The sequence below is a fragment of the Somniosus microcephalus genome, chromosome 4, assembly GCF_052327205.1.
Source record: "Somniosus microcephalus isolate GS21.2 chromosome 4, FLI_Smic_1.0, whole genome shotgun sequence".
NCBI lineage: Eukaryota > Metazoa > Chordata > Chondrichthyes > Squaliformes > Somniosidae > Somniosus > Somniosus microcephalus.
The window spans coordinates 2,041,235-2,066,572 of record NC_140990.1 but is presented as its reverse complement, the minus strand read 5'-3'; the positions used below and the strand labels follow the sequence as shown (position 1 = coordinate 2,066,572).

General features: G+C 49.9%; 1 protein-coding gene across 1 annotated transcript in view; it reads right to left on the bottom strand.

The window, feature by feature from the left end:
* LOC147118171 (capping protein, Arp2/3 and myosin-I linker protein 3-like) overlaps positions 1 to 25,338 on the bottom strand; it is an 87,709-nt gene that overhangs the window by 16,215 nt on the left and 46,156 nt on the right. Inside the window, exons 10-12 of the mRNA XM_085983668.1 lie at positions 24,575 to 24,651; positions 14,734 to 14,838; positions 7,756 to 7,825 (exon numbers count right to left, since the gene is read on the bottom strand). Of these exons, the coding sequence (XP_085839794.1) occupies positions 7,756 to 7,825; positions 14,734 to 14,838; positions 24,575 to 24,651 (252 nt within the window). The remainder of the gene's footprint in view (positions 1 to 7,755; positions 7,826 to 14,733; positions 14,839 to 24,574; positions 24,652 to 25,338) is intronic.

The following is a 25,338-nucleotide window of genomic DNA, read 5'->3' as shown; positions in this document are numbered from 1 at the left end:
AGGAAGAGAGCTCACAACAAAAGAGAGCGAGGACAGGAGGAGGGCCACCCTCAGTAGCCCACCTCATCCCCTGGGAGGAGGCGGCCCTGGAGATCGTGGGAGTGGAGGAAGATGCGCAAGTGGGGGACGGACAGACGGACGCATCACAGCAAGCTGGTGACAGAATAGTTTTCCATCTCTCTCATTGACATTGCATGAGTGGCTGATAATGATTCTGAAGCTCTAACAGATGGACTTATGATCATCTGCAATATGCAATGTGCATGCAACCTTTACCTCACATCGCTGACTCTTTCCTTTACTTCCCCACAGGACCATCGCAAGCACCTGTCCCCACTAGCCAGGGGGAAGAGCCTGAACATCCAGACTCCTCAGAGAAAGCTGCAACCTCTGAGGGCGCAGCGTCAGCAGAATTCAGCGCACCCAGCACCAGCGCAGACACTCACACCTCGGTGGGACCTTCGGGACATAGAGTAGTGTTGTCACCTGGTGTATCACAGCTCACAAGTGAGCATCAGCAGACTGTGGAGACAGGGACAGCAGTGGAGAGTCCTAGTCGGAGGGCGCAGGGCTCTGCCAGCTCAGCTCAGCTGCATGTCGACCCTGTGCCTCCGGGTCCATCCATAAGATCAGCGGGGCTGGAACTCCAGGAACAGATGCAGGAGTCATAGAAACATAGAAGAAACATAGAAGATAGTAGCAGGAGTAGGCCATTCGGCCCCTCGAGCCTGCTCCGCCATTCAATGAGATCATGGCTGATCATCCAAACTCAGTACCCTGTCCCTGCCTTCTCCCCATATCCCTTGATCCCTTTAGCCTTAAGAAATATATCCAACTCTTTCTTGAATATATTTAATGAATTGGCCTCCACCGCCCTCTGTGGCAGAGAATTCCACAGGTTCACCACTCTCTGGGTGAAGAAATTCCTCCTCATTTCTGTCTTAAATGGCTTACCCCTTATCCTTAGACTGTGACCCCTGGTTCTGGACTCCCCGGCGATCAAAAACATCCTTCCTGCATCTAGTCTGTCCAGGCCTGACAGAATTTTATAGGTTTCGATGAGAACCCCTCTCAATCTTCTAAACTCCAGTGAGTATAAGCCCAATCGACACAATCTCTCCTCATACGTCATTCCCGCCATCCCAGGTATCAGCCTGGTGAATCTTCGCTGCACTCCTTCCATGGCAAGAACGTCCTTCCTCAGGTAAGGCGACCAAAACTGCACACAATACTCAAGATGCGGTCTCACCAAGGCCCTGTACAACTGCAGCAAGACATCCTTGTTCCTGTACTCGAACCCTCTCGCTACGAAGGCCAACATACCATTTGCCTTCTTAACCACCTGCTGCACCTGCATGCTTACCTTCAGCGACTGGTGCATAAGGACACCCAGGTCTCTTTGCACTTCCCCTTCTCCCAATCTATTGCCATTCAAATAATAATCTGCCTTCCTGTTTTTGCCACCAAAGTGGATAACCTCACATTTATCCACATTATAGTGCATTTGCCATGTTTCTGCCCAATCACCCAACCTGTCCAAATCATACTGGAGTTTCGCGACATCCTCCTCACAGCACACACGCCCACCCAGCTTTGTGTCATCTGCAAATTTGGAGATATTACATCCAATTCCCTCGTCCAGATCATTAATATATATTGTGAACAGCTGGGGTCCTAGGACCGACCCTTGCGGTACCCCACTAGTCAGTGCCTGCCACTCAGAAAACGACCCGTTTATTCCAACTCTTTGCTTTCTGTCCGCCAACCAGTTCTCTATCCAAGTCAATACCTTGCCCCCAATCCCATGTGCCTTAATTTTGCACGCTAATCTCTTATGTGGGACCTTATCGAAAGCCTTCTGAAAGTCCAAATACACCACATCCACTGGTTCTCCCTTATCTATTTTACCAGTTACATCCTCAAAAAATTCCAGTAGATTAGTCAAGCATGATTTAACTTTTGTAAATCCATGTTGACTTTGTCCGATCCTGTCACTGTTTTCCAAGTGCTCTGTTATTACATCTTTTATAATGGACTCTAGCATTTTCTCCACTACCGATGTCAGGCTTACCGGTCTGTAATTCCCCGCTTTTTCTCTACCACCTTTTTTGAATAGTGGGGTAACATTAGCTACCCTCCAATCTCTGGCAGGTTTTGTCTCCAGGGTTGATGTGAGTGTGGAGCGAATGGAGGAGTCCATAGCGAACATGAGCAGAGCCTTTGTGGAGTCATTGGCGCATGAACGTATCACCACGGAAAGGATGGCAACCTCCGTGGAGGAGATAAGTCGCCAGGGTATGGAAAACATGGTGAGTGTTCATAATAGAATGACATCTCTTGAGGAGCGATGGGCATCTATTGAACAGAGAAACCAGACCTTCATGGAAGTCCTTCTGAGTAGGACTGCTAGTGCAGATACGGGTCCCCATGGCCCCCTAAAGCGCAGCAAGGTGCTCTCAAGCCACTTCCAATCGCTGACCCCTTCTGGCCTGTGCAGCTTCAGGTGGGTGAGCAGCAGCCTGGCGCTCCTGTTGCTAAGTAAGTGGGCAGAGATTTGGCAGATGCAATACAATACTGGAAAGTGTGAGGTTATGCACTTTGGCAGGAAAAATCGTAGAGCAAGTTATTATCTTAATGGCAAGAAACTGGAAAGTACTGAAGTACAAAGGGATCTGGGGGTCCTGGTGCACGAAACTCAAAAGGTTAGTATGCAGGTGCAGCAAGTGATTAAGAAGGCCAATGGAATGTTGGCTTTTATTGCTAGGGGGATAGAATATAAAAATAGGGCGTTATTGCTTCAGTTGTACAAGGTATTGGTGAGACCGCACCTGGAATATTGCATACAGTTTTGGTGTCCATACTTAAGAAAAGACATACTTGCTCTCGAGTCAGTACAAAGAAGGTTCACTCGGTTAATCCTGGGGATGAGGGGATGGGCATATGAGGAGAGGTTGAGTAGATTGGGACTCTACTCATTGGAGTTCAGAAGAATGAGAGGCGATCTTATTGAAACATATAAGATTGTGAAGGGGTTGGATCGGGTGGATGCGGGGAGAATGTTCCCGATGATGGGTGAAACTAGAACTAGGGGGCATAGTCTTAGAATAAGGGGCTGCTCTTTCAAAACTGAGATGAGGAGGAACTACTTCACTCAGAGGGTGGTAGGTCCATGGAATATGCTGCCCCAAAAAGCTGTAGAAGCTACATCATTACATAAATTTAAAACAGAAATAGACAGTTTCCTAGAAGTAAAGGGAATTAAGGGTTACGGGGAGCGGGCAGGAATTTGGACATGAGTCTAGGTTCGGATCGGTCATGGCCCTGTGGGTAGCGGAGCGGGCCCAGGGGCCGTGTAGCCTGATCCTGCTCCTATTTCGTGTGTCTAATTCTGTTAGATTCAGGAGATGGTTCTGTGATAGTGGATTGGCGGTTAGGATCAGATCAGCCATGATCTTATTGAATGGCGGAGCAGGCTCGAGGGGCCGATTGGCCTACTCCTGCTCCTATTTCTTATGTTCTTATGTTCTTATGCTGCTGTTGTTCCTGGTTCTGCTGGTGCCGCGGCTCGTGTTCGAGCTCATCTAATGCCCAGAAGGTAAGGAAATAAATGGCTCCCATGCTTCTGGTATATGCCTCCGTTGAGGAAGCGCTGAGTGAAGGTGGCGAGCGGGGTTTCCCAAGAGGTTACACTGGAGATGTGTGTGAGGCTCTAACCTTCCACAGGTGTGATTAAGCCTGGTAAAAGTTGCCCCAGGCCTGAAACAACAAAGTCCTGCCACCTGCAAATGATGACTGATCAAATCCCCTCTTTAATGGTTGACCTGCAGCTGATAGTCAGCAAGCCAATAGTGCTCCCGCCAGGTTTCACAGGCGTGATCCCCGCCAGGCGTGTTTTACGTAGGAAAAGGGTTAAAAATGCAAGGGACGGTTAAAATGGGATTATAAAGGCCAATTATTGATGATTAAGGGTGTTAAAGACCAGTCCCGCCTGTTGGAAGTGGGACTGATTCGGGACCATCAGACACGCCTGGGTTAAAATGGCTCGGGGTTGGGAACCAGGCCGGGGGGGGGGGTCCCAGTTTTAGCGACTTTAACCCCCGACACGCCTCAAAGCCTGCCTCACGGCTCAGTTAAAATGGACCCCTCTCTCTCTGTCTCTCTCAGAATGCGTGGTGCAAAAATGTGACCAACAAAAAAAGGCAGGAAGCGGTCGCCTTTAAATAGCGCTCCCCCAGTCCCTTTCTGACAGCATAACGCTCCCCTCAACCTGTCGTTGCTAGCGGCAGGTGGTAAGGCAGGGGGCGCCACTCAATATCTGGTCCGGGGCGCTACCGGGGCGTTGCGCACTCAGCTGACGTCAAGATCTGCGTGCGCAGGAGATCGTGGCGGTATTGTTTAACGTCGCCGCAAAATGCCCGGTCAATTTCGCGAGCGGTGCAAACATCGCCGCGCCCGGGCGCTAGTCGCGTTGCGCCCCATCAGCGCCCTCTTACGGCGCTAACAGGAGACGCAAACCCGCTGAATTTTCCCCCCTGTGGCTATGACTCGGAACCAGTCATGATCGATGCTGACACCTTCTCCATAGGTGGAAGATTAAAGCATCCCCATCATGCGACCGTGGAGCTCCCGATCAGACCCCGGAGGAACATCATCGAGCACTGCCCTCAGAGGACATTCACAGGCAGCCTACCAGATAACCACGCTGTTACCACGGAAGCTTCGGCCTGGATATCTGACTCAGATATTGACATTCGATTTGCGTTGACATAATGTGTGACTGTGACAAAGGTAAACTATCCCTCCTCGTCCTTCTTGACCTGTCTGCAGCCTTTGACACGGTTGACCACTCCATCCTCCTCCAATGCCTCTCCACCGTCGTCCAGCTGGGTGGGACTGCACTCGCCCGGTTCCATTCTTCTCTATCGAATCGTAGCCAGAGAATCACCTGCAACGGCTTCTCTTCCTGCTCCCGCATCGTTACCTCTGGTGTCCCCCAAGGATCTATCCTTGGCCCCCTCCTATTTCTCATCTACATGTTGCCCCTTGGCGACATGATCCGAAAACACAGCGTCAGTTTCCACATGTACGCTGACGACACTCCGCTCTACCTCACTACCTCTTCTCTCGAGCCCTCCACGGTCTCTAAATTGTCAGACTGCTTGTCCGACATCCAGTCCTGGATGAGCAGAAATTTTCTCCAATTAAATATTGGGAAGACCGAAGCCATTGTTTTCGGTCCCCGCCACACACTCCGTTCCCTCGCCACTGACTCCATCCCTCTCCCTAACATCTGTCTGAGGCTGAACCACACTGTTCGCAACCTTGGTGTCATATTTGACCCTGAAATGAGCTTCCGACCACATATCCGCAGCATAACAAAGACCGCCAATTTCCACCTCCGTAACATCACCCGTCTCCGCCCTTGCCTCAGCTCATCCGCTGCTGAAACCCTTGTCCATGCCTTGATTACCTCTAGACTTGACTATTCCAACGCACTCCTGGCCGGCCTCCCACATTCCACCCTACGTAAACTTGAGGTCATCCAAAACTCGGCTGCCCGTGTCCTAACTCGCACCAAGTCCCGTTCGCCCATCACCCCCTGTGCTCGCTGACCTACATTGGCTCCCGGTCAAGCAGCGCCTCGATTTCAAAATTCTCATCCTTGTTTTCAAATCCCTCCATGGCTTCGCCCCTCCCTATCTCTGTAATCTCCTCCAGCCCCGACAACCACCGCCCCCGCCCCCGCCCCCGCCAAGATATCAGCGCTCCTCTAATTCTGCCTTCTTGAGCATCCCCGATCATAATCGCTCAACCTTTGGCGGCCGTGCCTTCTGTTGCCTGGGCCCCAAGCTCTGGAAATCCCTCCCTAAACCTCTCCGCCTCGCTTTCCTCCTTTAAGACGCTCCTTAAAACCGACCTCTTTGACCAAGCTTTTGGTCACTTGCCCTAATTTCTCCTTATGTGACTCGGTGTCAAATTTTTTGTCTTATAACGCTCCTGTGAAGCGCCTTGGGACATTTTACGACGTTAAAGGCGCTATATAAATACAAGTTGTTGTTGTTGTTTGTTTGCTATTACCACACGAATTAAGGAGAGTGGAGGGCGGGGGAATGGGGGAGGGCCGGTGGGGGGGCGGGGGCGTCCGGGGAGCGCCGAACCACCAGATCTAGGACTCCATCCCCCGGCCTATGCTGAGTTAGATCGTTGAGTTTCGGCGACCCTTCGTACCAATGGGTGAGGAACCCTCCAGTCTGAACGGCAATAGATTTGGGAGAAGGGGAAGTGCAACGAGACCTGGGTGTCCTTGTGCACCAGTCGCTGAAGGTAAGCATGCAGGCGCAGCAGGCGGTTAAGAAGGCAAATGGTATGTTGGCCTTCGTAGCGAGAGGGTTTGAGTACAGGAACAAGGATTCCATCGCCCTTCCAGGCAGTGTGTTCCTGATCTCTACAACCCTGTGTGTGAAGACATTTCTCCTCACCTCCCCTCTGGTTCATTTGCCAATTACCTTAAATCTGTGTCCCCTGGTTACCGACCTTCCTGCCACTGGAAACAGTTTCTCCTTATTTACTCTATTTAAACCCTTCATGATTTTGAACACCTCAATTAAATCTCCCCTTAACCTTCTCTGCTCTAAGGAGAACAACCCCAGCTTCTCCAGTCTCTCCACATAACTGAAGTCCCTCATCCCTGGTACCATTCTGGTCAATCTCCCCTTAACCTTCTCTGTTCTATCACAGAATCACAGAATCACAGAAACCCCACAGTGCAGATAGAGGCCATTTCGGCCCATCGAGCCTGCACCGACACATATCCCACCCGATCCCCGTAACCCCACGTATTTAATCCCCCCTAACACTAAGGGTCAATTTATCATAGCCAATCAACCTAACCCGCACATCTTTGGACTGTGGGAGGAAACCGGAGCACCCGGAGAAAACCCACGCAAACACGGGGAGAATGTGCAAACTCCACACAGACAGTCGCCCGAGGCCGGATTTGAACCCGGGTCTCTGGCGCTGTGAGGCAACAGTGCTAACCACTATGCCACCTTGTTGCTCTAAGGAGAACAATCCCAGCTTCTCCAGTCTCTCCACGTAACTGAAGTCCCTCATCCCTGGTACCATTCTGGTCAATCTCCCCTTAACCTTCTCTGCTCTAAGGAGAACAATCCCAGCTTCTCCAGTCTCTCCACGTAACTGAAGTCCCTCATCCCTGGTACCATTCTGGTCAATCTCCCCTTAACCTTCTCTGCTCTAAGGAGAACAACCCCAGCTTCTCCAGTCCCTCCACGTAACTGAAGTCCATCATCCCTGGTACCATTCTGGTCAATCTCCCCTTAACCTTCTCTGCTCTAAGGAGAACAACCCCAGCTTCTCCAGTCTCTCCACATCACTGAAGTCCCTCATCCCTGGTACCATTCTGGTCAATCTCCCCTTAACCGTCTCTGCTCTAAGGAGAACAATCCCAGCTTCTCCAGTCTCTCCACGTAACTGAAGTCCCTCATCCCCGGTACCATTCTGGTCAATCTCCCCTTAACCTTCTCTGCTCTAAGGAGAACAACCCCAGCTTCTCCAATCTCTCCACATCACTGAAGTCCCTCATCCCTGGTACCATTCTGGTCAATCTCCTCTGCACCCTCTCCAAAACCTTGACATCCTACCCTCAGGGGCGGTGCCCAGAATTGGACGCAACAATGCCGCACGTAGGTGGGGCCTGTCTGCCATTTTAATAAACTGACGGTGGTACAGGATTACCTCGCAGTTGCTCAGGTCTAGCTGAAGGCCTGTGAGGTGCGTGTTGGAATTCAGTCCCTGGAACAAGGCCCTGCGACAGAGGAGAAAGAAAAGCAGGGGATTAAATTTAACGCACAAAATCGGTTGGGAATCAATAACGGGTGCATTAGACACAGAATAATCAATGGCCCATTCGCTGTATTCAGTAACTAGGACTGTCTCTCAGCAAGTGGATTCCTGGGCCTGTTAGTGAGGCCTGTATTCAGTATCTAGGCCTGTCTTTCAGCGAGTGGATCCCTGAGCCTGTTACCGAGGCCTGTATTCTGTACCTAGGCCTGTCTCTTAGCAAGTGGATCCCTGGGGTTTTTACTGAGTCCTGTATTCAGTATCTAGGCCTGTCTCTCAGTCAGTAGATCCCTAGGGGTGTTACTGAGGCCTGCATTTAGTATCTAGGCCTGACTCTCAGTGCGTGGATCCCTGGGTCTGTTACTGAGGCTTGTATTCAGTATCTAGGCCTGTCCCTCAGTAAGTAGATCCCTGGGGGTTTTACTGAGGCCTGTATTCAGTATCTAGGCCTGTCTCCCAGTCAGTAGATCCCTGGGGGCTTTGCTGAAGCCTATATTCTGTATCTAGGCGTGTCTCTCACTCAGTAGATCCCTGGGGGTTTTACTGAGGCCTGTATTCAGTATCTAGGACTGTCTCAGTGAGTGGATCCCTGGGGGTGTTACTGAGGCCTGTATTCAGTATCTTGGCCTGTCTCTCAGTGAGTTTAAAACAGAACTTAAGAATTACATCAAATTTATAAAAAAGGGCGAAAACCATATGTGGCTCAAACTTGAGAGGGAGATTATCTCAAACACCCAAGATGTTTACATTTGCGCACTTTATATCCCTCCAATCGATTCCCCGTACTTTAAAGAGGACACCTTCTCCAACATGGAGGGGGAAATTATCCAATACCAGGCCCAGGGGAACGTGTTGATCTGTGGGGACCTCAATTCAAGAACGGGCGAAGAACCAGACTTCACCAATAATCAGGGAAACAATTACGTTTTCGGGAATAACCACTTTGACATCCCTTCCCTTCCACACAGGCATAACTGCGACAAGCAATCAAATACCAACGGAAAACAGCTACTACAGCTCTGTCGAAACCTGGGTCTGTACATTGTCAATGGTAGGTTCATAGGAGACCTCCTAGGAAGATCGACCTATTGCTCACCTCTTGGCTGCAGCACAGTAGACTATATGATTACAGACTTGGACCCATCCTCTTTCAGAGCATTCACAGTCAAACCACAAACAACACTGTCAGATCACAGTCAAATTACTATGTTCCTCAAAAAGACAGAAACAAACAACATAGAAACACAACCCAGTAAACTGTACAACACCAAAAAATCGTACAGATGGGCCAAAAACGACACGGAAAAATACCAGAAAACAATTAGCAATGCATCAACTCAAGCTCTCTTAGACACCTTTCTGGATAACATATACACTCACAATAAAGAAGGCGTAAACCGGGCAGTTAGTAAACTAAACAATATTTTTGATAATTTGGCAACAAATGCAAACTTGAAAGCTCGCAAGAACAAACCCAAAACAAAAAACTATGAAAAATGGTTTGACCGAGATTGCCATAACATGAGGAAAAAACTTAGAAAAATATCAAACCAAAAACACAGACATCCAGAAAACGAGGAACTACGCCTTACTTATTGTCAGACACTAACACAATACAGAAACACACTCAGAACCAAAAAAGAGCAATATATTAAGAATACACTCAGCTCCATGGAGGAATCCATTGATTCCAATTGTTTCTGGGAAAACTTGAAAACACTACACAAAAAACAACACGACGATTTGGCCATTCAAAATGGGGACACATGGGTAAACCACTTTGAAAAATTATACCAGAAAAACACACTAAGACCAGAGCAACACCAAATATGCAAAAAACTGGAAAAGCTAGAAATGGCCATAAAAGATAACCAAAACCCGCTGGACGCCATAATAACAGAAAAAGAACTTCTTGAAAAACTCAAGGACCTGCGACCAGGAAAAGCCTGCGGGACAGACGGCATACTAAACGAGATGATTAAATACACAGACAACAAAATGAAACTGGCTATCCTAAAACTCTTCAACTTGGTTCTGAGTGTCGGTTATTTCCCTGATATCTGGAACAAAGGACTCATAACGCCCATATACAAAAGTGGGGACAAAATCGACCCAAACAACTATCGAGGCATCTGTGTAAACAGTAACCTGGGGAAGGTATTCTGTAGCATCATAAACAAAAGACTTATAAACTTCCTTGAGGAGCACAATGTCTTGAGTAAAAGCCAAATTGGATTCCTGCCAAACTATAGAACATCCGATCATATCTTCACCCTACAGACCCTAATTGACAAACACGTTCACCATAACAAAAGCAAAATCTACGCATGCTTTGTAGATTTCCAGAAGGCTTTCGACTCCATCTGGCATGACGGTTTATTCCTGAAACTTATCGAAAGCGGGGTTGGAGGGAAAACATATGATGTAATTAAATCAATGTATACAAACAACAAATGTGCAGTTAAAATTGGAGACAAACAAACAAAATACTTCCCACAGGGGCGGGGGGTGACGCAGGGCTCGCCAATCTCACCGACACTCTTTAATATTTACATAAATGGATTGGCAAAACTACTTGAACAATCTACAGCACCCGGCCTCACCCTATATGAATCCAAGGTTAAATTCCTCCTCTATGCAGACGACCTGGTTCTGCTGTCACCTACTAAAGAGGGGCTACAGCAAAACCTGGACCTGCTGGAATCGTACTGCCAGACTTGGGCCCTGACAATAAATCCCCAAAAAACCAAAGTCCTTGTGTTCCAGCAAAGATCCAAACATCAGGGACCCAAAATAAATTTCACAGTAGGAACAACCAAAATTGAACAAACCACTAACTACACATACTTGGGCTTAAAAATCAGTTCTACGGGAAACTTCAAACTGGCTGTGAATGAACTGAAAGAGAAAGCAAGAAGGGCTTTCTATGCCATCAAAAAATCAATCCAAATAGAAATCCCAATTAGCATTTGGCTCAAAATTTTCAAATCAGTAATTGAACCAATTGCACTCTATGGCAGTGAGGTATGGGGACCGCTAACTCAACAAGAATTTGCAAAATGGGACAAACACCCAATTGAGATCCTACATGCAGAATTCTGTAAAAGTATCCTCCGGACTCAAAGGAAAACAGTAAACAATGCATGCAGGGCGGAACTAGGCCAATATCCATTAATAATCACTATCCAAAAAAGAGCCACCAAATTTTGGAATCACCTACAAATGAGCAATCCCCAATGCTATCACTACGACGCCCTGAAATGCCAAGAGCTGACCATAAAGAAGAATACCCTCAGTCAACTAGTCCTGGGACTCAGTGAAGTAACTACTAACAATACTAACAATAACCAGCCCCAGGACAGTGACAGGGTAACACAAAGAATTCGACCCAACACAATCGTCGCTAAGCAAAAGGAAAAATATCTGACATATTGGGCAGAAACAACAAAAACCCAAAGCAAACTCAATTGCTACTTGGCCCTAAACAGACAATACAACATAGCTGATTACCTGACCATGGTAAAGGATAACAAACTGAGAAGAACCTTGACAAGGTACAGACTTAGCGAACATAGCCTAGCGATCAAAAAAGGCAGACACAGGCAGACCAGGCTGCCAAGAGAGGACAGGATATGCTCTCACTGCAGTCAGGGAGTAGTGGAGACAGAGATGTACTTCCTCACAGCCTGTGGAAAATATCAGGGCATAAGGGAGAATTTCTACCAAAAATTCTCACAAATATGCCCTGAATTCAGAAATCTGAATGACAACCAAAAACTCCCATTCCTACTGGGAGAGGAGAGAAGCTGTATAACACTGGCGGCACACTATGTTACAGCTTGCCATGAACAGAGGGACAACCAGTAAACTAAGAAAAGAATATATATAAACAATGCAAATGTATATTTATACACTCAGGGATATACCTGTTTATACACTGTATGAATAGAACTGCGTTTATGTGCTAAACCATAAATGTATTTTGATGCTTTGGCAACATAAGATGTAACTTATCATGCCAATAAAGCGATTTGAATCGTGAATCGTGAATCGAGTGGATTCCTGGGCCTGTTAATGAGGCGTGTATTCAGTATCTAGGCCTGTCTCTCAGTCAGTAGATCCCTGAGGGTGTTACTGAGTCCTGTATTCAGTATCTAGGCCTGTCTCTCAGTCAGTAGATTCCTGGGCCTGTTACTCAGGCCTGTATTCAGTATCCAGGCCTGTTTCTCAGTGAGTGGATTCCTGGGCCTGTTATTGAGGCCTGTATTCAGTATCTAGGCCTGTCTCTCAGTGAGTGGATCCCTGGGCCTGTTAATGAGGCCTGTATTCAGTATCTAGGCCTGTCTCTCAGTGCGTGGAGCCCTGGGCCTGTTAGTGAGGCCTGTATTCAGTATCTAGGCCTGTCTCTCAGTGAGTGGATCCCTGGGCCTGTTAATGAGACCTGTATTCAGTATCTAGGCCTGTCTCTCAGTGAGTGGATCCCTGGGCCTGTTACTGAGGCCTGTATTCAGTATCTAGTCCTGTATCTCAGTCAGTAGATCCCAGGGGGTGTTACTCAGGCCTATATTCAATATCTAGGCCTGTCTCTCAGTGAATGGATCCCTGGACATGTTACTGAGGCCTGTATTCAGTATCTAGGCCTGTCTCTCAGTGAGTGGATCCCTGGGGGTGTTACTGAGGCCTGTATTCAGTATCTAGGTCTGTCTCTCAGTGAGTGGATCCCTGGGTCTGTTACTGAGGCCTGTATTCAATATCTAGGCCTGTCTCTCATTGAGTGGATCCCTGGGGGTGTTACTCAGGCCTATATTCAATATCTAGGCCTGTCTCTCAGTGAGTGGATCCCTGGGCGTGTTACTGAGGCCTGTATTCAGTATCTAGGCCTGTCTCTCATTGAGGGGATCCCTGGGCCTGTTAGTGAGGCCTGTATTAAGTATCTAGGCCTGTCTCTCAGTGAGTGGATCCCTGGGCCTGTTACTGAGGCCTGTATTCAGTATCTAGGCCTGTCTCTCAGTCAGTAGATCCCTGAGGCTGTTACTGAGGCCTGTATTCAGTATCTAGGCCTGTCTCTCAGTGAGTGGATCCCTGGGCCTGTTACTGAGGCCTGTATTCAGTATCTAGGCCTGTCTCTCAGTGATTGGATCCCTGCGGGTGTTACTGAGGCCTGTATTCAGTGCCTAGGCCTGTCTCTCAGTGAATGGATCCCTGGGCCTGTTACTGAGGCCTGTATTCAGTATCTAGGCCTGTCTCTCAGCGAGTGGATCCCTGGGCCTGTTACTGAGGCCTGTATTCAGTATCTAGGCCTGTCTCTCAGTGAGTGGATTCCTGGGTCTGTTACTGAGGCCTGTATTCAGTATCTAGGCCTGCCCCTCAGTGAGTGGATCCCTGGGCCTGTTACTGAGGCCTGTATTCAGTATCTAGGCCTGTCTCTCATTGAGGGGATCCCTGGGCCTGTTAGTGAGGCCTGTATTCAGTATCTAGGCCTGTCTCTCAGTGAGTGGATCCCTGGGGGTGTTACTGAGGCCTGTATTCAGAATCTAGACTTGTCTCTCAATGAGTGGATCCCTGGGCCTGTTAGTGAGGCCTGTATTCAGTATCTAGGCCTCTCTCAGTGAGTGGATCCCTGCGGGTGTTACTGAGGCCTGTATTCAGTATCTAGGCCTGTCTCTCAGCGAGTGGATCCCTGGGCGTGTTACTGAAGCCTGTATTCAGTATCTAGGCCTGTCTCTCAGCGTGTGTATCCCTGGGCCTGTTATTGAGGCCTCTATTCAGTATCTAGGCCTGTCTCTCAGTCAGTAGATCCCTGGGGGCTTTACTGAGGCCTATATTCTGTATCTAGGCCTGTCTCTCGCTCAGTAGATCCCTGGAGGGTTTACTAAAGCCTGTATTCAGTATCTAGGGCTGTCTGTCAGCAAGTGGATCCCTGGGCCTGTTACTGAGGCCTGCATTCAATATCTAGGCCTGTCTCGCAGTGAGTGGATCCCTGGGTCTGTTACTGAGGCCTGTATTCAATATCTAGGCCTGTCTCTCAGTGAGTGGATCCCTGGGCGTGTTACTGAGGCCTGCATTCAATATCTAGGCCAGTCTCTCAGTGAGTGGAGCCCTGGGCCTGTTACTGAGGCCTGCATTCAATATCTAGGCCTGTCTCTCAGTGAGTGGATCCCTGGGTCTGTTACTGAGGCCTGTATTCAATATCTAGGCCAGTCTCTCAGTGAGTGGAGCCCTGGGCCTGTTACTGAGGCCTGCATTCAATATCTAGGCCTGTCTCTCAGTGAGTGGATCCCTGGGCGTGTTACTGAGGCCTGTAATCAGTATCTAGGCCTGTCTCTCAGTGAGTGGCTCCCTGGGCCTGTTAGTGAGGCCTGTATTAAGTATCTAGGCCTGTCTCTCAGTGAGTGGATCCCTGGGCCTGTTACTGAGGCCTGTATTCAGTATCTAGGCCTGTCTCTCAGTGAGTGGATCCCTGGGCCTATTAGTGAGGCCTGTATTCAGTATCTAGGCCTGTCTCTCAGTGAGTGGATCCCTGGGCCTGTTAATGAGGCCTGTATTCAGTATCTAGGCCTGTCTCTCAGTGAGTGGATCCCTGGGCCTGTTAGTGAGGCCTGTATTCAGTATCTAGGCCTGTCTCTCAGTGAGTGGATCCCTGGGCCTGTTAGTGAGGCCTGTATTCAGTATCTAGGCCTGTCTCTCAGTGAGTGGATCCCTGGGGTTTTTACTGAGGCCTGTATTCAGTATCTAGGCCTGTCTCTCAGTGAGTGGATCCCTGGGCCGGTTAGTGAGGCCTGTATTCAGTATCTAGGCCTGTCTCTCAGTGAGTGGATTCCTGGGGGTCACCGAGGGCCTGTATTCGGTAACCAGGTCTCAGTCATGGCCTACCTGAGGGCCTCGGCCGGGAGCTTTGTCCCAGAGAAGTTGATGTAACTGAGGGAGAAAGCGCAGCTGAAGAAGCTCTTAAAAGATGGGAGCGTCTCCTTCACCTTCCTGTAGAGAGAAAAAGAAAGACTTGCATTTATATAGCACCTTTCACAACCAGTACTGCCCCTCCGACAGTGCAGCGCTCCCTCAGTACTGCCCCTCCGACAGTGCAGCGCTTCCTCAGTACTGCCCCTCCGACAGTGCGGCGCTCCCTCAGTACTGCCCCTCCGACAGTGCGGCGCTCCCTCAGTACTGCCCCTCCGACAGTGCGGCGCACCCTCAGTACTGCCCCTCCGACGGTGCAGCACTCCCTCAGTACTGCCCCTCCGACAGTGCGGCGCTCCCTCAGTACTGCCCCTCCGACAATGCGGCGCTCCCTCAGTACTACCCCTCCGACAGTGCGGCGCTCCCTCAGTACTGCCCCTCCGACAATGCGGCGCTCCCTCAGTACTACCCCTCCGACAGTGCGGCGCTCCCTCAGTACTGCCCCTCCGACAGTGCAGCGCTCCCTCAGTACTGCCCCTCCGACAGTGCAGCGCTTCCTCAGTACTGCCCCTCCGACAGTGCGGCGCTCCCTCAGTACTGCCCCTCCGACAGTGCGGCGCTCCCTCAGTACTGCCCCTCCGACAGTGCGGCGCACCCTCAGTACTGCCCCTCCGACGGTGCAGCACTCCCTCAGTACTGCCCCTCCGACAGTGCGGCACTCCCTCAGTACTGCCTCTCCGACAGTGCGGCGCTCCCTCAGTACTGCCCCTCCGACAGTGCGGCGCTCCCTCAGTACTGCCCCTCCGACAGTGCGGCGCTCCCTCAGTACTGCCCCTCCGACAGTGCGGCGCTCCCTCAGTACTGCCCCTCCGACAGTGCGGCGCTCCCTCAGTACTGCCCCTCCGACAGTGCGGCGCTCCCTCAGTACTGCCCCTCCGGCAGTGCGGCGCTCCCTCAGTACTGCCCTTCCGACAGTGCGGCACTCCCTCAGTACTGCCCCTCCGACAGTGCAGCGCTCCCTCAGTACTGCCCCTCCGGCAGTGCGGCACTCCCTCAGTACTGCTCCACTGACAGTGCGGTGCTCCCTCAGTACTGCCCCTCCGACTGTGCGGCACTCCCTCAGTACTGCCCCTCCGACAGTGCAGCGCTTCCTCAGTACTGCCCCTCCGACAGTGCAGCGCTCCCTCAGTACTGCCCCTCCGACAGTGCGGCGCACCCTCAGTACTGCCCCTCCGATGGTGCAGCACTCCCTCAGTACTGTCCCTCCAACAGTGCAGCGCTTCCTCAGTACTGCCCCTCCGACAGTGCGGCGCTCTCTCAGTACTGCCCCTCCGACAGTGCGGCGCTCCCTCAGTACTGCCCCTCCGACAGTGCGGCGCTCCCTCAGTACTGCCCCTCCGACAGTGCGGCGCTCCCTCAGTACTGCCTCTCCGACAGTGCGGCACTCCCTCAGTACTGCCCCTCCGACAGTGCGGCGCTCCCTCAGTACTGCCTCTCCGACAGTGCGGCGCTCCCTCAGTACTGCCCCTCCGACAGTGCGGCGCTCCCTCAGTACTGCCCCTCCGGCAGTGCGGCGCTCCCTCAGTACTGCCCCTCCGACAGTGCAGCACTCCCTCAGTACTGCCCCTCCGACAGTGCAGCGCTCCCTCAGTACTGCCCCTCCGGCAGTGCGGCGCTCCCTCAGTACTGCTCCGACAGTGTGGCGCTCCCTCAGTACTGCCCCTCCGACAGTGCAGCACTCCCTCAGTACTGCCCCTCCGACAGTGCAGCGCTCCCTCAGTACTGTCCCTCCGACAGTGCAGCACTCCCTCAGTACTGCCCCTCCGACAGTGCGGCACTCCCTCAGTACTGCCCCTCTGACAGTGCGGCGCTCCCTCATTACTGCACTGGGTGTGTCAGCCTAGATTTTTGTGCTCAAGTCTCTGGAGTGGGGCTCGAACCCACAAACTGCTGACTCAGAGGCAAGAGTTCTGCCCAGTGGGCCATGGCTGTAAGTAAATGTGGGTGAGATTCCCGAGTTCGGCAACGATTATTCCACATTCTGGTTTGGGGAGAGAGAGAGAGAGACGAGGGAATCAACGTAGGTGGGAATCCAAACACAGAACACTGGTGGGTATGATAAAATGGGACTCAGCACCCTCTTGGGTTTGAAAAGAAGTACATATCAATATCTGAGGAAGGATGTTCTTGCCATGGAGGGAGTGCAGTGATGATTCACCAGACTGATACCAGGGATGGCAGGAATGACGTATGAGGAGAGATTGGGTCGATTGGGCTTATACTCACTGGAGTTTAGAAGAATGAGAGGGGATCTCATTGAAACTTATAAAATTCTAACAGGACTGGACAGACTAGATGCAGGAAGGATGTTCCCGATGGCCGGGGAGTCCAGAACCAGGGATCACAGTCTAAAGATAAGGGGTAAGCCATTTAGGACAGAGATAGAAACATAGAAGATAGGAGCAGGAGTAGGCCATTCGGGCCCTCGAGCCTGCTCCGCCATTCAATGAGATCATGGCTGATCATCCAAATTCAGTACCCTGTCCCTGCTTTCTCCCCATATCCCTTGATCCCTTTAGCCTTAAGAAATATTTCCAACTCCTTATTGAATATATTTAATAAATTGGCCTCTACTGCCTTCTGTGGTAGAGAATTCCACAGGTTCACCACTCTCTGGGTGAAGAAATTCTTCCTCATCTCTGTCCTAAATGGCTTACCCCTTATCCTTAGACTGTGACCCCTGGTTCTGGACTCCCTGACCATTGGGAACATCCTTCCTGCATCTAGTCTGTCTAGTCCTGGTAGAATTTATTAAGTTTCAACGAGATCCCCTCTCATTCTTCTAAACTCCAGCGAGTACAAGCCCAATCGACCCAATTTCTCCTCATACATCATTCCTGCCATCCCAGGTATCAGCCTGGTGAATCTTCGCTGCACTCCTTCCATGGCAAGAACATCCTTCCTCAGATAAGGCGACCAAAATTGCACACAATACTGAAGATGTGGTCTCACCAAGGCCCTGTACAACTGCAGCAAGACATCCTTGTTCCTGTACTCAAACACTCTCGCTACGAAGGCCAACATACCATTTTCCTTCTTAACTGCCTGCTGCACCTGCATGCTTACCTTCAGCGACTGGTGCACAAGGACACCCAGGTCTCGTTGCACTTCCCCTTCTCCCAATCTATTGCCATTCAGATAATAATCTGCCTTCCTGTTTTTGCCACCAAAGTGGATAACCTCGCATTTATCCACATTATACTGCATCTGCCATGCTTCTGCCCAATCACCCAACCTGTCCAAATCATCCTGGAGTTTCTCGGCATCCTCCTCATAGCACACATGCCCACACAGCTTTGTGTTGTCTGCAAACTTGGAGATATTACATCTAGTTCCCTCGTCCAGATCATTAATATATATTGTGAATAGCTGGGGTCCAAGGACCGATCCCTGCGGTACCCCACTAGTCACTGCCTGCCACTCGGAAAAAGAGCCGTTTATTCCAACTCTTTGTTTTCTGACTGCCAACCAGTTCTCCATCCAAGTCAATACCTTGCCCCCAATCCCATGTGCCTTAACTTTACACGCTAATCTCTTATGCGGGACCTTATCGAAAGCCTTTTGAAAGTCCAAATACACCACATCCACTGGTTCTCCCTTATCTATTTTACCAGTTACATCCTCAAAAAATTCCAGTAGATTAGTCAAGCACAATTTACCTTTTGTAAATCCATGTTGACTTTGTCCGATCCGGTCACTGTTTTCCAAGTGCTCTGCTATTATATCTTTTATAATGGACTCTAGCATTTTCCCCACTGCCGATGTCAGGCTTACCGGTCTGTAATTCCCCGTTTTCTCTCTACCACCTTTTTTGAACAGTGGGGTAACATTAGCTACCCTCCAATCCATGGGTACTGTTCCAGAGTCTATCGAATTTTGGAAGATGACCGGCAATGCATCTACTATTTCTAGGGCCACTTCCTTAAGTACCCTAGGATGTAGATTATCAGGCCCTGGGGATTTATCGGCCTTCAATCCCGTCAATTTCTCTAACACCATTTCCCTACAAATACTGATATCTATCATTTCCTCCCTTTCATTAAACCCTATATTCCCCGACATCTCTGGGAGGTTATTTGTGTCCTCCTTTGTGAAGACAGAACCAAAATATGTATTTAATTGGTCTGCCATTTCTTTGTTCCCCATTATAAATTCCCCTGATTCTGACTGCAAGGGGCCTACGCTTGACTTCACCAATCTTTTTCTCTTCACATATCTATATAAACGAGACCTGGGTGTCCTTGTGCACCAGTCGCTGAAGGTAAGCATGCAGGTGCAGCAGGCGGTTAAGAAGGCAAATGGTATGTGGGCCTTCGTAGCAAGAGGGTTTGAGTACAGGACAAGGATGTCTTGCTGCAGTTGTACAGGGCCTTGGTGAGACCACATCTTGAGTATTGTGTGCAGTTTTGGTCGCCTTATCTGAGGAAAAATGTTCTTGCCAATGGAGGGAGTTCAGCGAAGATTCACCAGGCTGATACCTGGGATGGCAGGAATGACGTATGAGGAGAGATTGGGTCGATTGGGCTTATACTCACTGGAGTTTGGAAGAATGAGAGGGGATCTCATTGAAATTTATAAAATTCTGACAGGACTGGACAGACTAGATGCAGGAAGGATGTTCCCGATGGTCGGGGAGTCCAGAACCAGGGGTCACAGTCTAAGGATAAGGGGTAAGCCATTTTGGACAGAAATGAGGAGGAATTTCTTCACCCAGAGAGTGGTGAACCTGTGGAATTCTCTACCACAGAAGGCAGTAGAGGCCAATTCATTAAATATATTCAAGAAGGAGTTGGATATATTTCTTAAGGCTAAAGGGATCAAGGGGTATGGGGAGAAAGCAGGGACCGGGTACTGAATTTGGATGATCAGCCATGATCTCATTGAATGGCGGAGCAGGCTCGAGGGGCCGAATAGCCTACTCCTGCTCCTATCTTCTATGTCTGTTTCTATGTTTACATTCAGTTTTTATGTTCCCAGCAAGCTTACTCTCATACTCTATTTTCCCCTTCTTAATTAATCCCTTTGTCCTCCTTTGCTGAATCCTAAACTGCTCCCAATCCTCAGGTTTACTGCTTTTTCTGGCCAATTTATATGTCCTCTCCTTGGATCTTATGCTATCCCTAATTTCCCTTGTTAGCCACGGTTGAGTCACCTTTTTTGTTTTATTTTTATGCCAAACAGGGATGAACAAATTCTGTAGTTCATCCATGTGATCTTTAAATGTTTGCCATTGCCTATCCACCGTCAACCCTTTGAGTGACATTACCCAATCAATCCTACCCAACTCGCGCCTCATACCATCGTAGTTTCCTTTATTTAAATTCAGGACTCTAGTCTCTGAGTCAACTACTTCACTCTCCATCTTAATGAAGAATTCTATCATATTATGATCGCTCTGACCCAAGGGGCCTCGCACAACAAGATTGCTAATTATTCCTTTCTCATTACATAATACCCAGTCTAAGATGGCCTGATCTCTAATTGGTTCCTCGACATATTGGTCCAGGAAACCATCCCATATACACTCCAGGAATTCCTCCTCCACAGTATTGTTACTAATCTGGTTAGCCCAATCTATATGTAGATTAAAGTCACCCATGATAACTGCTGTGCCCTTATTGCACGCGTCTCTAATTTCCCGTTTAATGCCATCCCCAACCTCCGCATTACTGTTTGGGGGTCTATATACCACTCCCACTAACGTTTTCTGCCCCTTGGTATTTCTCAGCTCTACCCATACAGATTCCACATCATCAGAGCTAATATCCTTCCTTACAATTTTGTTAATCTCCTCTTTAACCAGCAATGCTACCCCACCTCCTTTTCCTTTTTGCCTGTCTTTCCTGAATATTGAATACCCCTGGATGTTGAGTTCCCAGCCTTGGTCACCCTGGAGCCATGTTTCCGTAATCCCAATCATATCATATCCGTTTACATCTATTTGCGCAGCTAATTCATCCACCTTATTACGAATGCTCCTCGCATTAAGACACAAAGGCCTAGAAATTCAGTTTGGGCCCGCCAGCTGGTTTGCGCCCAAAAGTTAGCGCTGGGCGGGGAGCCTTTTGCGACCGTCAGAAATTCAGTTTTTGCGCCCCAAGTCGGAACCGGGCGCTATTCCAGGGTGTGCCCGCCCCCGCTTGGGGCGCTGAAACTGAATTTCAGTGCTGTAGGCGCCACTGCGCCACCCGATGTGGTGCGGCAGGCTGCGGTACTGCAGGCCTCCTCCTTCTCTTAAGGTGGAGGTGCCTGCAACGGGGAGATCGCCGCTGGATTGTGCCGGCAAATGAGCCCGGCACCACGGAGAAGTGCCGGGCTCGTGGAAAGGGGGGTGGTGGAGGAGGCCGGGGAAGGAGGTGCGGGCAGGCGGCCGCCGAAAAAGCGGCCAGCCGCACCTCCACCTTTATGCGCCCCACTAAGGCTGCAGTAAGGCCCTGGTCTCCGGATGTAAGTAGCGGCCGCCACGGAGGAGGCAGCAGCAACTGAATATGGGATTCGGGCCGGCATCGGGGCGGAACCGGGGCACTGCGCACACCGATGACGTCATCGGTGCCGGCGCAGCGCTACCAGCTACCGCCGCCATTACCGCAGCGCTGAATATCAGCGCGAACTCCTCTATTGGCGCAAAAGCCCTCTTTGGGCGAAAACTGGGCGCAAAGCCAACCGAATTTCTAGGCCAAAGTCTTCAGGCTTGTTTTTTTAACACTCTTAGACCTTTTAGAATTATTATTTACTGTGGAATCAAGTTAGAATTTCTTCACCCAGAGAGTGGTGAACCTGTGGAATTCTCTGCCACAGGGGGCAGTTAAGGCTAAATCATTAAATATATTCAAGGAGTTAGATATATTTCTTGTGGCTAAAGGGATCAAGGGATATGGGGAGAAGGCAGGGACAGGGTACTGAATTTGGATGATCAGCCATGATTTCAGTAAATGGCGGAGCGGGTTCGACGGGCCGAATGGCCTACTCCATCTTCTGTGTTTCTATAAACCAGGGGTCTTGATCCTGACCACTATCATGTTGGAGGACGGGTGGCGAATCGGTTGAGAGGAGGATCTCGGGGCTCCACACCCCAAGACCGAATATTCGACCGACACTCAAGCCAGCATCTGGGGTTGAAGAAGAGGCCGCTCGGGGAGAGATTCCCGGGAGCCCGTGGGACCTGGATCCCGGCAGCGAGGCGGCGGCCTTGGGGAAGGGAGGTTATTGTTCGTGCTTGGCGGCAAGGCTACGAGGCAGTAATTGAGCCTGCAGTGGGGAAGGAGTTAGAATGACATCGCTAGCAGTTTCACTGAATGGTGTAAGAAAGACAGGGGTCAACATGAAAGGCCACATCCATACTGACCTTTGAAGACTGAAAAGTAATTATGTGGAGACAGGGGGCTCGAGTTTGTCAATGGGGAGCTTTTGGAGGCGGGACTCCCACTTTTTGGGGTTGTGGTCCTGCCTCCATCGACTTGTGGCCAACCCACGCTACTTTCCCTTGATTGACCTTGTTAAACCCACCCAGCGGGCTCAGCAGGCCAATTAAGGGACACCTGGCTACTGGTGACGTCAGCGATTGACATTTCATCTGTCAAGAGCTTTTGACAGATGAAAAATCAACGTTTGACGGCTCTGTGAAGCTGTCAAACACTGACAGTCTGTCTTCTAACTTGAGTCCTTCTACTCAGACTCAGTTAGGGATCTCTCCAGACCAGAAAGCAGAGGCTGCAGCTTTTGACAGTTCAGCGGCCATTCTGCTTTCTGTGCCGGTGAGCTGAGGGGCTTCCGAGAACTGAAGGAAGGAAGCCTGCAGGAGAAAGTAAAGGTAAGTAAAACTTATTAAAACACTTTTGTGGCGTATCGATCACAGAAAGGACACAATCCGCTTTCCGGTCCGTAGACTATAAATCAGGCGTCATGCCTTTAAGAAGGATCACACCTTTAAGAAACTCAATCTGCAACATAGTTAAGCCCAGAGCGGGGGAGGAGCAGTCGAAGCTGTGCACTGATGAAAGGCAGTCGCACTTTGTGTAGTCTCTGACTCCATTTTGTGTTCAGCATGCAGCCTCAACAATTAAACCTTTTCTGTTGAACCTCTCCGAGTTCAGTATTATTTGCTAGGAGTACGTAGACTCCTACACTTTACACTTACCTCACACACTTACCTCTGCACACATGCCCCCATCACTCACCTGCACAACGGACATCTCGACCCCTCCAACCCCTGCAGACCGACGGTCCGCCTCGCTAACTTGGCGTGGTTCGGAGCCGTCGGACAGCCCACACTTCAGGGCTAAAAATAGGGATTAGGCCAAAAACTGGTTGTTAACTACCTGTTAACAGGCAGTTAATTGGCACTAATCCCCTTCCCGCCTCAGGGAGGCGGCTCCCAGCACAGGTCGGATACCCGCCTCCTGGGGCATTGGCACGGAGGCGGATTGGGGGCGGGATGGGTTCCTGCCCCTCCGATTCTGAAATTTGAGTGAGTAATTGAGGAGGCAGCTTACACATGTAAGGATATATAACCAATCAGTGGCGGTGCATGCGGGCCAAGATCCAATCAGGTTGCAGGAATGAATTGTGCATGAGGCTGCCATGCTTATTGTAATGTGTAAAAATGTAGGGCTTGCTGGATCAATTTGGAAAAGTCTGGCTAAGACAGAGCAGACTGCCTCCCCACCAGTGCAATAAAGACAACTTGACTATCGATCTAAAACCTTGTGTCGAGTGTTGGTTTAAAATAAGAACATAAGAACATAAGAAATAGGAGCAGGAGTAGGCCATACGGCCCCTCGGGCCTGCTCCGCCATTCAATAGGATCATGGCTGATCTAAACCTAGACTCACGTCCACTTCCCTGCCCTCTCCCCGTAACCCCTAATTCCCTTATCTGCTAGGACAATGTCTATCTCCAATTTAAATTTATTTAATGTCGCAGCTTCCACAGCTCTCTGGGGCAGCAAATTCCATAGATTTACTACCCTCTGAGTGAAGAAGTTTCTCCTCATCTCAGTTTTGAAAGGGCAGCCCCTTATTCTAAGATTATGCCCCCTAGTTCTAGTCTCACCCATCAGTGGAAACATTCTCACCGCATCCACCCGATCAAGCCCCCTCACAATCTTATATGTTTCGATAAGATCGCCTCTCATTCTTCTGAACTCCAATGAGTAGAGGCCCAACCTACTCAACCTTTCCTCATACGTCAACCCCCTCATCTCTGGAATCAACCGAGTGAACCTTCTCTGAACCGTCTCGAGAGCAGGTACATCTTTTCTTAAATATGGAAACCAAAACTGCACGCAGTATTCCAGGTGTGGCCTCACCAATACCCTGTATAACTGCAGCAAGACTTCCCTGTTTTTATACTCCATCTCCCTTGCAATAAAAGCCAAGATTCCATTGGCCTTCCTGATCACCTGCTGTACCTGCATACTAACCTTCTGTGTTTCATGCACCAGGACCCCCAGATCCCTTTGTACTGTAGCACTTTGCAGTTTCTCTCCATTTAGATAATAACTTGCTCTTTGATTTTTTCTGCCAAAGTGCATAACCTCACACTTTCCAACATTATATTGCATCTGCCAAATCTCTGCCCACTCACTTAGCCTGTCTATGTCCTTTTGCAGGTTTTTTATGTCCTCCTCACTCACTGCTTTCCCTCCCATCTTTGTATCGTCGGCAAACTTGGATATGTTGCACTCGGTCCCTTCCTCCAAATCGTTAATATAGATTGTATTCCACAACACGAGCCCACCGGTCGGAGGCACACTTACTTGTGGGAGAAGGTGTTGTGCGAGAGGTTGAGGTAGCTGAGGTGAGTGCAGCATCCGTGGAGCATGGCACCGAAGAGCTGAGGGGCCAAGAGACAAAGGGTTAACCATCCGGGAATCAAACGCACAGCACAGAAAGAGGCCATTCAGCCAAACATGCTCCACACGAGCCTCCTCGCACCCCTCTTCATCTCACCCCATCAACACCAGCCTCCTCCCACCACTCTTCATCTCACCCCATCAACACCAGCCTCCTCCCACCCCTCTTCATCTCACCCCATCAACACCAGCCTCCTCCCACCCCTCTTCATCTCACCCCATCCACACATCCTCCTATTCCTTTCCCCCTCCTGTGTTTATCCAGCTTCCCCTTAAATGCATCTCACAGCGCCAGGGACCCGGGTTCAAATCTGGCCTCAGGTGACTGTGTGTGTGGAGTTTGCACATTCTCCCCGTGTTTGCGTGGGTTTCCTCCGGGTGCTCCGGTTTCCTCCCACAGTCCAAAGATGTGCGGGTTAGGTTGATTGGTTATGATAAATTGACCCTTAGTGTTAGGGGGATTAAATACGTGGGGTTACGGGGATAGAGTGGGATATGTGTTGGTGTCGGGGTTACGGGGATCGGGTGGGATATGTGTCGGTGCAGGCTCGATGGGCCGAATGGCCTCTATCTGCACTGTGGGGTTTCTGTGATTCTGTGTGTGATATACCCCTCGCCCACTCCCTGTGGTAGCGAGTTCCACATTCTCACCACTCTCTGGGTAAAGA